A 14,192-nucleotide genomic window follows, 5' to 3' on the forward strand; every position below is an offset into this window, starting at 1 on the left:
TTTACCAAAAAATGTAATTGACATATAATATGTAAAATTAATTTCCGATTACCTTGTTTCTTTTCGTTTTAGTATTATTTATCACAACTTATCTGATAGAAACATTGCATCTCTAAGGATCCAGAAAAAATTAATTTTCTGGCAAAACACTTGTTATGATGCAATGTAAAAGTACATATTAGAGCCAGTTGTGAATTGGCAGAATTGTGACAAATTTGAGCCTGTCTTCAATCACTAATTTTGCAGGTAAAGTTGTAACTATTGATGCGTTCAATCTGTCAGAGATATTGCACCAGAACAGTAATAATTTAACTTTTGTGAATTTAAAGGGCAGCCACACATGCGCGAGATATATGGGTCTCATATAACCAAAAATGGCGACTTTGACTGTTGTGCAGATCAACGAGTACAAACTGAGACGTTACCAAGCTTTAATTAGGTTTTTTAGGTGATTTAAAGGTATAGAAGGAGTCACAGGCGGTAATTAGTGCAAGCCCAGGCCAAACCTCATACTTGTGATTTCCATTAAATGAGTGCAATGATTTGTGGGAATATCTGTTTATCAACACAAATGTCGTACATGGTAAAACACAGACAACACTCGACATCACCCCTCCACCCCCAAGGATGGAGATTTTCTCCAAACTGAGAGGTACCACTGTATCAGAAGAAAAACTAGAGCCTCCATCAAGACCCTTAACCCTTGTTTGCATATTTCATAAGGTCTTGGCAGATTTTTAAAACAACTTAAAAATTGTTATTTTTACGATTTTTACGAAAATTACCTGTGTGTGAAAAAAATTAACTACAGTATTTTTGTTCCTACAGGTAAAAATTTGAAAATTTCGCTCCTAAGTTTACAAGATCCCATTTAATGAGATTGATCTATTAATAATCACTATCACATGTACATTAATAAATTTATTTATGTTTGTTTTTTGAATTAAAGCATAATAATATTTATTCACTGTAAATTGGCATCCACTAATAAACCATCTACATATACTGGTATATCTGTACAATACATATGATAAATATAACTGTGCTAAGACATTCAGAATTTAGGTTTGACTTTAGGTCAAGTCAACTTACTGGTTTCTGAAATATTAAGGCCAACCTTGGATCATAACAGTGCTCTTAAAAGAATTTATCAGTAATATTATGCCCTCAAGCAGCACAAATTCAATTTCCTTTGTTTTTATCTATTTCATACTTGTAAATTGTTTCTCTCTTTGTTTTAAATAACTAAACTCAGTATTAACTATGCAGAGAATTTAGAATAGCACTATGAGTTCAGATGTATGAGTACTATTTTGCCCATAAACTTATTTAGAGTGAAAAGTAATAAATATTGCATATGCCACCTTACATTCCATGTATCAACCTTGTACAACAGAACAATGGTTTCCATTGTGTTACAGATTGAAATATCCATCTCATGAAAATAAATTAGGGTATACACAATAATTACAACTCAGTATTCTTTTCAACTCCCATGACTGCACATGACAAGGTTAAGTTCATTTGAGTGTATGTTTCAAAACAAAATAACAGCAAAAATAATTTTTTGCTCAAAAAAATAAGCTGCATGGTATCATCATACAAGCATTAATATTGTTTGGAAATCCAATCCATGAAGCTAATCTGACAGAGATCCTGGTTGTCGGTGGATAATCACAATGCCAGGTATTTCCATGACGATGATTCACATTGCCATTGTATATGCTCTAGTTGTCGCATCATCGACGTGTTCATATGATTGTTGTTTCAGTCTGTGATTCTGCATTACGTTGTCAGGAACATGGAGGGTCGGTAAAATATTACAGTTCATAACAATATCTACTTTATTTTTCAGTGATTGGAGATCGGATGAGAGTACACGGAGATTATGTGATACGTCCTACAGGGTGGAGAAAATATGAAATATTACAAAAAAAAATAGATTAAATTACGAGGAGAAATTTAAATGTCTCCATTATATCATTCACATGTTTTTTATGTTATGATTTTTATGGAAAAGCAAAAATCATGGAATTCAAAACATGCAATCATTTTATGTTGCCAAATTGGGTAGTTGATGTTTGTGTCTTTGTTAATTGTTTTTATTAAGAGCAGCACATACGCAAATTAGCATTACAGTAATAAAGATGGAGTCATTTTCAGTTTTGATTTTGGTTGATTTCGTGTGAAACAATGAAATTACACTGTTTGCAATATTGTCAAATAAAATACTTGTGAAATTAAACATTCTACAGAATGTTTATCTGCTAAAAAATATTGAGCAAAAAATGCGAGTATGTCCTGGTACTAAATTGGGATTTTAGTATGGTAATACATAAAGGGGGGCTTTGGATTGGTTCACAGCAAACAACAACTACAGAACTGTACACAAAAACATCTGGCATAGTAATTCATACCATACCATGTCAGGCTGGATAGCAACCTACAGTCAATGTACAATTTGGACACTGTTGTGCAATCCACTGTATAAGATAAGTAATTCATGCCATTTTACTATTGCATAGTGGTGCATATAATGTACCTGAATATACATCTGTGACTTTGCTAGTTGCTGTGTTGTATTATTGATGTCTCTAGTACCAGACTGGTATGTATGATTCACCGCTGACTCAAGATGATTGCGTAATGCAGCATTTCTCTCTCCTGTTTAGAAACATTAAAATATTTCTTATTAACATTTTCCACATAATTTTAACATTTTTTCCCAAAAATGTTGATCAAGTCCTGCTTGCAGAGTATAATTATGCCTATTGGGTCCAAAAGCAACAAAGAAAAATGCATAAAAATGTGAAAATAATGTATTAAAATTTTGGTTGGAAAATCATGGTGTTAAAAAATTAGAAGTATTTGTCATGAATGTACCAGGTGACTATGTTCCAGAATATTTGTGACATCACAGCTATCAAAAAATCACACATGTGCAGACTGAAAAAATCAAAAGTGTACATCATCACAGTGTACATCTCCAAAAACAAACTTGTGATCACAGGATGTACTACAAAAACTTTCAAGAATGTTTTCAGTTTTAAATACAATGTGAGTACCGGTACTCTATCTACAGCTACAGTCACAAAGTAGCACTACGGATCTAAAAACGACAATACATGTGGCTGTGATTTTGAACATTTCTTTTATTTAAACACAACCACATGAAGATAATCAAATCTTACCAAAATATCATTTTAGAAACAAATGTATGGGCAAAGTGACCCTAAACAAGACTAATATCACATAGAATGTGATATGAAAGGGTCGAGGTGTTGCTATTTTGTGGAAAGTTTCTCAGGATGATAGCATATTTGAAATTTGGTCCAGGTCCCCCAGTAAGTTGTCATCTTGTGCTGTAATCTTTAAAGTTTGCTTGACAAGTTGGATTTCAATAGATGGCGCCCACTAGAGATTCAAACACATCCCTGCGGCCATCTTTTTTCACTTGCAAGTGATTTAATGTACGTCAGTACATAGCGTATATCACAGGTCCTCTACAAGGAGGGACTGTGCGTATATATGGTACTAATACCGTACTATTCTCTCAGTGTTCACATTTCACTGACAGACATTACCAGCTGACAGTAATGACATAGGAAATGCTTTATTAAAAATAAAATAACATTGATAGTTACAGCTATTGCTGCTATAACGTTCATTACCAACATTCTACCCTCAATAGAATATGTTAATTCTTTCTATAATATTCATTGTTATGCTCAGTGAGTTTTATTTCATATCCACAATAACAATAGCATTGTTTTACTTACTTAGTCTTCTATGCAGCAGGCTGCAAGAAAAAAAAAGTTAATAACATTACATTTGAATCAAATATAAGGTTGTATTGGCTACATATTAAACTATGCTAAATAGTTGAAAACTATGAAAGTTTACAGTCAACATTTGTTGCTGTGTGTACGGTAATGAATGCAGGAAATATCACATTACTGTAAAATACTTTATTTTAGCTGGAATTAATTTTTGCTGAAAAGACTTTTTGGGTGTTCTGTATGGAGTTTATTTTCACTGATTTTTGATGAGTTGAATGTAAAGTATAGGAAAATAGGTATATACGCTGAATTTTATTATCACTGAACCATCCCTTCATTGCAAATAGCAAAAATAAATTTCAAGTGAAAATAAAGTATTTTACAGAAAATCATAATGTAAAATTTATTTTCAGATTTTAATTTTTAAACAAAATAGAGAAATTGAAAACCAACAAATAATTAATAAGTTTACAGTTAGGTGCATCCAATACTTGATACTTTCAAATTAATAACAATATTTGTACAATACAATACAGTAAAGTACATTTGTATTTGCTCCATTTGAAGCTGCATCTGTTGTATTCTAGATTATTAAAATACATGTACAACTTATTTTGACAAACTTCTGTTATTTACATAAATACATGTGCTACCTGTAGAACAAGTACCGGTACAATACTAATCCTTTAACTGAAGTTACCACATGCATAACTTGCATATCACAACAGTGTTACGTAATACAGGGTAAATCAAAAACAGGGTCCATAGCGTTGGGAAAATCCTGTGAAAGTTTTTGGATTTTTTAAGGTCTGGAAAGTCTTTGAGTTGTCTTTAAATTACAGGAAAAATAAAAAAATCTTTGAAAAGTCTTTAAATTTCTTAATAGTTAATAGCTCATTTTAGAAAGGCCCATTTTATCCAGGGAATTACCATATCCTCCAAACTTTGATGAGCTTTGGCGATGATGGTGGCCTGAATTAAGGGTCAAAATTTCTTGGGGGGGGGGGGGAAATGCTAGAAAGTTCGGGAAAAGGTCTGGAAATCATTTGGTTCTTGGTGCTATGGACGTCACATACTGCCAAACTTCTTTTATTGCAATTGCTGCCTGAAGATTGTCCAAGGCTTCCAGGTATATATATATGGTCTGGTAACTAAGGATTGTTGTAACAATTAATGACACATTAATGACACCTCCTGTGCTTTTTTCATTCAGTTCCCCCAAAAAATCGGTTGAAATTGAAAAAATAAAGAATTGGAGCACTTATCACAAACATGCAGAAATTGCAAACAACGTACATTTGACGTTTGTGTAAATAACACAGGTATGTCAACAAAATTAGCATACAAGGCACGTGTAAACATAGACATGGTCTATGGTGTAATGCTATTCTTGTATTTGGTGTTATTTCAGCAATAGTTCTACAGTCAACACTCCGTCGTTTCACTATGTCATACTGTGGAAATATGCATGTGATGAATATATACAAGCCCATGATATTTTTTCTTAAGCTGACGTCAGCATACACTCCTGATTACCACCACAGTAGTATCAATCAATATTGTATGATTATATATAACTATTTATTTAAACACATCTTTGAATTTAGATGATATTGTCTCAAATTACAACAATTACCGGTATATTTAAAAGTCAAGAATTTAAAATAAGATATTGGTACAATGTAGCATATATAATAAGTATTGCTTACGTGTCATATTTTGAGATTTCTTTTCTTCTTGGTTTTGAATCATCTACAGTTATTTCACTCCCACTACTGCTACCAAATGAAAATGAATCACCGGGTGAACCATGCTTAACTTCAAACATAAGAAAAGTTCATCTGTTAGGAGATACATTGAGTAAACAATCTAAAAATGCATGCACATGTCTTCATGTGTGCCTTGCTGATTGGATATAATGTTGAATTATCTCATTAATATTAACTAGTACTAACGTTGATGTCACAATACCATTTGCGGATAGGTCAATTTGAGTTCTAACATCCATTTTAATTTGAAAAATTGTATATTTATTATGACCACAGATTTATGTCCTTTACTGTGTATACAAATATTATATGTAGTTCTTAGGTCTTGGTTTTTCTGTATTTGTTATCATTGGTGTTAGGATAAACTTAATTTGTTCACTTTGTACACGTCATATAATACTAGATGTGATTTCTGATTGGCTGAGGAGATGATGTCATGTATAATTAATGAGTTGTACCACAATTCCTTGCGTTGTGTTCTTCAGTGTTATCTGTTAATAAAGTACTCGCATAGATCACTTCGATTCATTGTCTAGCCTTGTATTTTACAAGATGGATCAACGATGTCCAACAGGTTATGGGCCCAGGACGCGGTTGCTGTTTGACGGTGATGAATCGAAGTATGAACTTTGGGAGGTGAAATTCCTCGGGCATATGCGCCTACAAAAATTGGATGAAGTGATTGCACCAGCCCAAGATGGCGCCGAAGAACCAGAAGCGGGTAAAAATAAGGATGCGTATGCCGAGCTTGTGCAGTGCCTCGATGATAAGAGTTTATCGTTAGTTATAAGGGAAGCACACAACGACGGACGAAAGGCTCTCAAAGTTTTACGCGAACATTACGTTGGGCAAAGCAAACCTCGAGTTATCGCTTTATACAATGAGCTGACGACACTGTTGATGAAAGACAGCGAGGATGTGACCGACTATATAATCAGAGCCGAAAGTGCCGCTACGTCACTCAAGGCTGCAGGTGAGGTGATCAGTGACAGTCTTTTAATCGCCATGATGTTGAAGGGACTCCCCCCGCAATTCAGAACATTTGTTGCCGTCATAACTCAGAGGGAGAAGCAGCAAACATTTTCAAATTTTAAAGTAGCGTTAAAGAGCTACGAGGAGACCGATAAATGCGGCCAGCAGCAGGAAAACGTACCCGTGCAAGATGGTGTGATGAAGGTCACGCAAAGCCAAAATTTTTCAAACAGAGAGCGGGCACGCCAGTTTCCTTCACAGACGGGAACAAAATGTTACCGATGTGGCAAGATGGGGCATAAAATAGCAGATTGCTGGGCAAAGCCTAAGAAGTGGTGCGACGTCTGCAAATCCACGACTCACGTGACAAAAGAGTGCAGACGAAAAGATGCGGTCAAAAGCAGTAATGACGAAAATGAACACTCATTTTGTTTTGCGCTCAGTCATGATAATTTTTGTAACTCTGTAACTAAACAGCACAGCTTGTTGGTTGATTGTGGGGCAACTACACACATTGTAAATGATAAAGCAAAATTTGTGAGTTTTGATAGAGATTTTGACACGAAAAGCCATGTGATAGAGCTGGCTGATGGCAGCCGTACAAATAATGTAGTTTATGGCAGGGGCAATGCCTGTGTTGTATTATATGATGTAAATGGTCATGCTCATGATGTTATTTTAGAAAATACTCTATATGTACCATCTTACAAGCAGGATATTTTTTCTGTTCAGGCTGCTACAAGTAAAGGAGTATCAGTAAATTTTTATCCAAATGGTGCCAATATGAAAGCCAGAGATGGTACAATTTTTGATGTAGAAAAGGATGGTAGATTATATTTTTTAAACAAAGTTTCCTGTACATCTGTTTCCAAAACATTAGAAGAGTGGCACAAAATTTTGGGACACTGTAATGTCAAAGATATTATTAAATTAGAGAGTGTAGTTGATGGGTTAAAAATAACTGATAAACAAGATTTCAACTGTGACACCTGTATTTTGGGGAAAATGGTTCAAACCTTCAATAGAGAAGCTGATAAACGGGCTACAAAGCCAATGGAGTTTGTCCACTGTGACCTAGCGGGGCCAGTTGAGCCTATTGCTAGAGATTGTTTTAAATATGCTATTTGTTTTACTGATGATTATTCAGGTGCTGTTTTTGTATATTTTCTTGTTAGTAAGAGCGATACTGTTGCAGCAACAGAAAGGTTTTTGGCTGATAGTGCACCCTATGGTGTAATTAAGAGGTTAAGATGTGATAATGGTACTGAATTTACCTCAGAGAAATTTAGGTCCTTAATGATCAAAAATAAAATTAGTCAAGAGTTTTCAGCTCCATACTCACCCCATCAAAATGGCACTGTTGAGCGCAGTTGGCGAACATTGTTTGAAATGGGCAGGTGTATTTTATTTGAGTCCAAACTACCTAAACAGTTTTGGACTTATGCAGTTATGGCTTCGGCTTACACTCGTAATAGATGTTATAATCCACGGACAAATCAGACTCCATTTCAATGTTTAACAGGGAAAAGACCCAACTTGAGTAACTTGAATATGTTTGGATCTGTGTGTTACGCCTATGTTCAGGTAAAGACAAAGCTTGACCCTCGGTGTACCAGGGGTATATTTGTAGGGTATGACAAGGAAAGTCCCGCCTATTTGGTGTATTTCAAGGAAATTAATAAGATCAGAAGGGTCAGATGTGTAAAATTTGTAAACGAGTTTGAACATGATGTAAACACTAGTGATGTACTTCATGATAACGATTTTCTCCTCAGAAAAAATGATATTATAAATGATAAAAATGAACCTCAAGCTGGTGAGCTTGAATGTGAGCAAAATGCCACGAAAAGTGAAGGGGAAGTGAGAGTTAGACCAAAACGATTGTATAGAAGGCCAGAGTATCTTAAGGACTATGTCACAGTCACTGATGACAATGAAAATAATTGTGTTGGCTATTGTTATAGAGTCTGTAATGTACCAAACACTTATCAGGAAGCTATTGAATCGCCTGACAAATGCAAGTGGCAAAAGGCTATGAAAGAGGAAATGTCAGCTCTTGAGGAAAATGATACATTTGATTTGGTTACCTTACCTAAAGGCCAAAATGTAGTTGGTGGTAAATGGGTTTTTAATTTGAAGGTGAGCCCAGATGGTGTTGAGAAACATAAAGCCAGATATGTTGCTAGAGGTTTTTCCCAAAGGCAGGACATTGATTACCATGAGACTTTTGCCCCAACAGCACGTATGACGTCAGTGCGAATGTTAATGCAGTTAGCATTGTATGAGAATTTTATTATACATCAGATGGATGTAAAAACAGCATATTTACATGCCCCGCTTGATTGTGTTATTTATATGCAACAACCAGAGGGTTTTATTGTAACAGGTGAAAATAATGAAAATTTGGTGCTTAAGCTCAACAAGTCTATCTATGGCTTGAAACAAAGCGGGAGAATGTGGAATCAGATGTTGCATACATTTTTGATGAGTGAGGATTTTGAGCAATCTTTAGTCGATTATTGTGTGTATACAAAATGTATTGGTGATTGTAAAGTGGTAATGATTGTTTGGGTTGATGACATTATAATAGCAGCAAATAGTGAGACTGTTTTAATGAACATCAAACAATCACTCAGTCATAAGTTTAAAATGAAGGATTTAGGTGTTTTGTCATGGTTTCTGGGTATTGAATTTGATTGCCGTGAGGACACTATAACAATGAAACAAACAAAATATGTGGAAAACATGCTAGACAGATTTGACATGAGTGATTGTAAGCCAAAACCCACTCCATGTGATATGGGAGCTTGTAAAGCTATAAATGATCAGTCATCTCCACTATCAAATGATAAAATTTACCGAGAGATAGTTGGCAGTTTAATTTATTTGATGACTGCAACTAGACCAGATATTTCATTTATTGTTACCAAGTTGTCTCAGTTTATGTCTAAGCCTTTACAGAAACACTTGTGTATGGCTAAACATGTATTAAGGTACTTAAAGGGAACACAGCATTTAGGGCTAAGGTACAGTCGTTTAGACTCTGAGCCAAGTTTATTTGGATACTGTGACTCAGACTGGGCAGGCTCTGATGACAGAAAAAGTATTTCTGGCTATGGGTTTTTGTTAAGTGAAAGCGGGCCACTCATTTCATGGAAAAGCTGTAAACAGCAGTGTGTTGCCTTATCCACCTGTGAAGCAGAATATATTGCATTGGCCAGTGCTGTTCAAGAAATAAAGTTCTTGAAACAGTTGTTTTCTGACATGGGTGGACAGTCAGTCGGAAGGCCGGTTTTGTTTGTTGATAACCAGAGTGCCATTGCTTTAGCTAAAAACCCAGTGTGTCATAAACGATCAAAGCACATAGACATAAAGTATCATTTTTTGAGATCTGAAGTTCAAAATGATAATGTTGAACTTATTTATGTTGAAACCAGTAATAATATAGCTGATGTATTTACTAAACCAGTATCAAAGGCCAAGTTGAATGTTTTGAACTTAGAGCCAATTTAAGTTTAAGAGGGGGTGTTAGGATAAACTTAATTTGTTCACTTTGTACACGTCATATAATACTAGATGTGATTTCTGATTGGCTGAGGAGATGATGTCATGTATAATTAATGAGTTGTACCACAATTCCTTGCGTTGTGTTCTTCAGTGTTATCTGTTAATAAAGTACTCGCATAGATCACTTCGATTCATTGTCTAGCCTTGTATTTTACAAGATGGATCAACGATGTCCAACAATTGGCAACATCCATCCAATGATAAAAACAACAACGTGTGAAACCACGAGATACACAACTGCAGCTAAATTAAAAAAGACCATGTATATGCTTCAGTAGAAAGCTTTGATGGCCTTCAGAACAGCCAGATAATGTTGTTGGTTTATACTGCTGGGGGCACCCACTACAAGGTTATTTTTGGCGAATAATACTGTTATACAATTTTCTTTCAGACCTAGAGGGAGGCAACAATATTTTAACATCATGCTAGTCTTTTTCCTTACAAAAAAATGCCCCTCCCCCGCCGTCACGAAGAAAACTGTACCTTTCAAAGGCGGAAGTCCTGACCCCGTCTTTACACTATCTTCGTCCTCACTGTCAGTTTCCGACGCTTCACCTGCAACCACTAGACCCACTAGCTGGTGGTGCGAGGTGTTGATTTCCTCCTCAGATTCCGATTCTGACGCCTCTCCTTCGACAACGCGCACAACTTCCTTGGTCGCCATTTTTGTTACCTTTGACCTTTGTTTTTCGACCACCTATCTTTGGCAAAACTATTGTTACATTTTCAAGTTTTTTAAGCATAATACGCAAAGTTATGGGTACAGGACAATCAATATGTATTCATATACACGTTTTAATGGAAGGGTTACAGTGAAAAGCGGTCAAAAGATAGATGGAACGTTATATTTTATCCACAAAAATTATATTTGATAATAATTGGTTACCTGGGTGGCCTATGTGACTTCCTTTCGGTCTTTCCACTCACGAAATAAACGTAATCTAAAACGTTGTGGTGGCGTTGTTTTTGTTGTTTGTAGCTGTTGATATTGGCAAAAAATTTGCAGAAACGATAGTCTTAAATTGTTATCTAACCGAACGGATACAATTCAGTTGGACAGAATGAACGGCAAACACAGAGAACGAAGTCCCCACCATAAACAGGTGAGTAGTAGTGTATATTCCGGAAGAGGTAGTAATACTATCTGGTCAAAAACCTATAGTGCACTTCCTTGTAGCATGGAAGGTAGTATTGATTGCAGAGATTATCAATCATTATCAGGTGATTGTCTTTCATCTTGGTCTTGGTCCTTTTTTTTTGTTTTGTTTCTATGAGTGTGTATTTAAGAAAATTTTCAAGGAAATAAACAAATTGTCATCATTGGTAGAGCGTTTGTTATGGAGTACATGCATTATGCAAAGAAACAAACGCACTTGAACTCAAACGTTCGTCCATTATGAGTTGGCGGGTCGTCCATTGTTATTATTTTGTAGTGTTGTCATTATCAGTGAATTTGCTGCCACTATGGGGCAGAAAACTTGGGGAAAAGTCCACAGTGAACAGAGCAGTTTCACAGTCCCTGCATAATTTAAAATGTTTTTCTGGAACTTTGTTTTTACAATCTCATATGACAACCTAAGAAAGAAAGCAGTTTTAATCCATGAAATAGTATTGTATTTGATTCATTTACATTTACCGGTACATCGCCATTGGATAAGATAAGATAACAGCTTTATTACAACCGTGTTGAAAATTTTACATTTCTAATTTGGTGTTTAAAATGTAATAAAGTTAATAATGAATAACTAAAAAAAAGTAAGTAGGCGAAAGTTGAGTAAATAAAAAGTTAAATAAGTGTGACTGAGTGTATTCTTTTGTTTGTTCATTTACTGTTACTCTCAAGTACACATAGAGGGCTATAATAGTATCTTTATCCATTGGATGTGTGACTGATGTTTGGTGTGGAATAGTATTGTAGTGATCTCCCGAGTATTGATCGCACAGGTACGTTGTCTCGGTGCCGTCTGCGTTTTTGCACTATGCTAAACTAGCTAGTGTGTGTACACATATCACCAAATTTGCTGTGGATCGACTGCGTGCCAGTGTGCGTAGGATGCATACACAGGGTACATGTATGTAGTCGTATTGTTTTGAAAGCATTAAGTTACAGAGGCCAGATATTAGGGGAATACTTCAAACTTGAAGCCAAATAAAAGGTGTAATTAGCAATCAAACAGCCTAGGAGTAGAAAACCTGCAGGTGCCATCACCAGAAAAAAAACAATGACTGTAAAAATAAAACAAAACAAAAATACCTGAAAACAGTCAAACTTTGACCCTGACTGACATTTATCATAGAGTCGTCGCTAAAGAAATACAAGTCACATCGGTCTGTCATAAATCTCTTTTCCCAAATAACATAGTCCTAGTAGTAATGACTACTTACCCGGTACTACAAAAAACAGAACTTGTCTGTTTTTCTAATTTGTTAGTAAAACAAGCATGTGCCTGGGGATGATTGGCCGTTTTTCATATTGCAAAACAAATTTGTTGGTAGAATGGTAATCGTATTGCAATCAGACTTGAGTCTAATGTATCTTACAACACACAAGTCTATGGAGGGACTGTGGTTATGATATAGCTTTTGCAATGGGTTTAAAATGTTCTACACATGGCGTTTTTTTTTTTTTTTTTTTACAGGATCGCCATAGGCACCGCGATGATGAAAGACGTGGATATGGAGAAAGGCAGGACACAAAACACAGATACGATGATTCAGGCGACAAATCTAAAAGACACAGAAGTAGAGAAGACAGAGATAGGAGCCACAATGACCGGGAACGAGACAGAGACCACAGAGAAAAGTATAGAGACAGGAAGCGACATCAAGATCACAGAGACCGTGGAAGGTCAGAGCAGCATGTTGATTACAGCCACATTAAAGTAAAGATAGAACGAGAAGAAAACGATCAAAGAAGAAGAGATGATAAAAAACGAAAACCACAAAATCCATTTCGTAGTGAGGAAGAACAGTACCAGTACGGCCAGCAAGGGTCATCACAAGAAATGGAGGAGTCAGCAGCAGTTCCAAAAGATGCACCTGATTTTGAATTGTCGGGTAAATTAGCTGAGGATACTAATACATACAAAGGGGTGGTTATTAAATATAATGAGCCACCAGAAGCCAGGAAACCGAAAAGAAGATGGCGAATGTATCCATTTAAAGGAGATGAGGCACTCCCCCTACTACATATACATCGACAGAGTGCATATCTGTTTGGACGTGATCGACACATCGCTGATATTCCAGTCGATCACCCATCATGTTCCAAACAACATGCGGTACTGCAGTATAGACTTGTTGAGTATGAACGAGACGATGCAACAATCGTAAGACAAGTACGTCCATACGTTATAGACTTGGAATCCTCTAATGGTACATTTGTGAATAATAATAAAATAGAACACTCTCGATACGTGGAACTAAGAGAAAAGGATGTTATTAAGTTTGGTTTTAGTTCCCGCGAATATGTTATATTGCATGATAAATCGCAGGGTGATGAAAATGACTCTGGTGAGGACAATTGAATTGGCGGTTGTGTTTCCAACTCTTTATTTCAAATTTGTGAATTTGTTTTATTTTCAATTTAAGACATGTACATGTAATAGGTAATAAATACACATTATTTGTCAAGTTTGTTCTGGCAGATCCAGTTTTTGTTTGCTACCATATTTTCTCTATTAGAAGCACATTCCCAATAGAAGCACACATAAACCAAAACATTGGCTGTATACTAAATCATTAAAATATTACTTATTTTTACCATAAAAACACCTTTGTAATTTACCTAGTAAACGCATAGGCTACTAATAGAGCAAATATGCTATCACTTTTTAATGGTGGACAGCGATGCGTGTCTGTCTGTGTGTGCATGCATGTGTGATATCAACGTTTTGATTACTTCAATATAACTTGTGACGACAGGACCTACATTGTATCATTGTATATCCTATATCATTGACTTGTACATTCATTTAGAAGTATAAAATTCTGCAAGCAAAATTGATACAGCAAAGCTTTCAAAAATGTTGGTAACCATTGATCTGTTTTTCGGCAAAGAATAGTGCTAGAGAGGTTACCTCTGAGGTACAAACTTACTTGGATA

General features: G+C 35.6%; 2 protein-coding genes across 2 annotated transcripts; one reads left to right on the plus strand and one right to left on the minus strand.

Annotated features, from left to right (window-relative positions):
- Nucleotides 1-1,469: 1,469 nt before the first annotated feature.
- LOC100378094 (uncharacterized) lies at nt 1,470-10,766 on the minus strand. The gene is made up of 5 exons (XM_002740766.4): nt 10,571-10,766; nt 5,489-5,597; nt 3,780-3,799; nt 2,543-2,664; nt 1,470-1,900 (listed from the first exon to the last, which is right to left on the minus strand). Exons 1-5 carry the CDS (start codon nt 10,749-10,751, stop codon nt 1,706-1,708), a joined length of 627 nt encoding a protein of 208 aa, XP_002740812.2. The 5' UTR covers nt 10,752-10,766; the 3' UTR covers nt 1,470-1,705.
- A 239-nt stretch (nt 10,767-11,005) lies between these two features.
- On the plus strand, nt 11,006-13,720 carry LOC100378841 (smad nuclear-interacting protein 1). Its single transcript, XM_002740771.4, has 2 exons — nt 11,006-11,190; nt 12,727-13,720. Exons 1-2 carry the CDS (start codon nt 11,149-11,151, stop codon nt 13,612-13,614), a joined length of 930 nt encoding a protein of 309 aa, XP_002740817.2. The 5' UTR covers nt 11,006-11,148; the 3' UTR covers nt 13,615-13,720.
- The last annotated feature ends 472 nt before the right edge of the window (nt 13,721-14,192 follow it).

Source organism: Saccoglossus kowalevskii, chromosome 11 (genome assembly GCF_978046115.1).
Source record: "Saccoglossus kowalevskii chromosome 11, keSacKowa6.1, whole genome shotgun sequence".
NCBI classification, from domain to species: domain Eukaryota; kingdom Metazoa; phylum Hemichordata; class Enteropneusta; family Harrimaniidae; genus Saccoglossus; species Saccoglossus kowalevskii.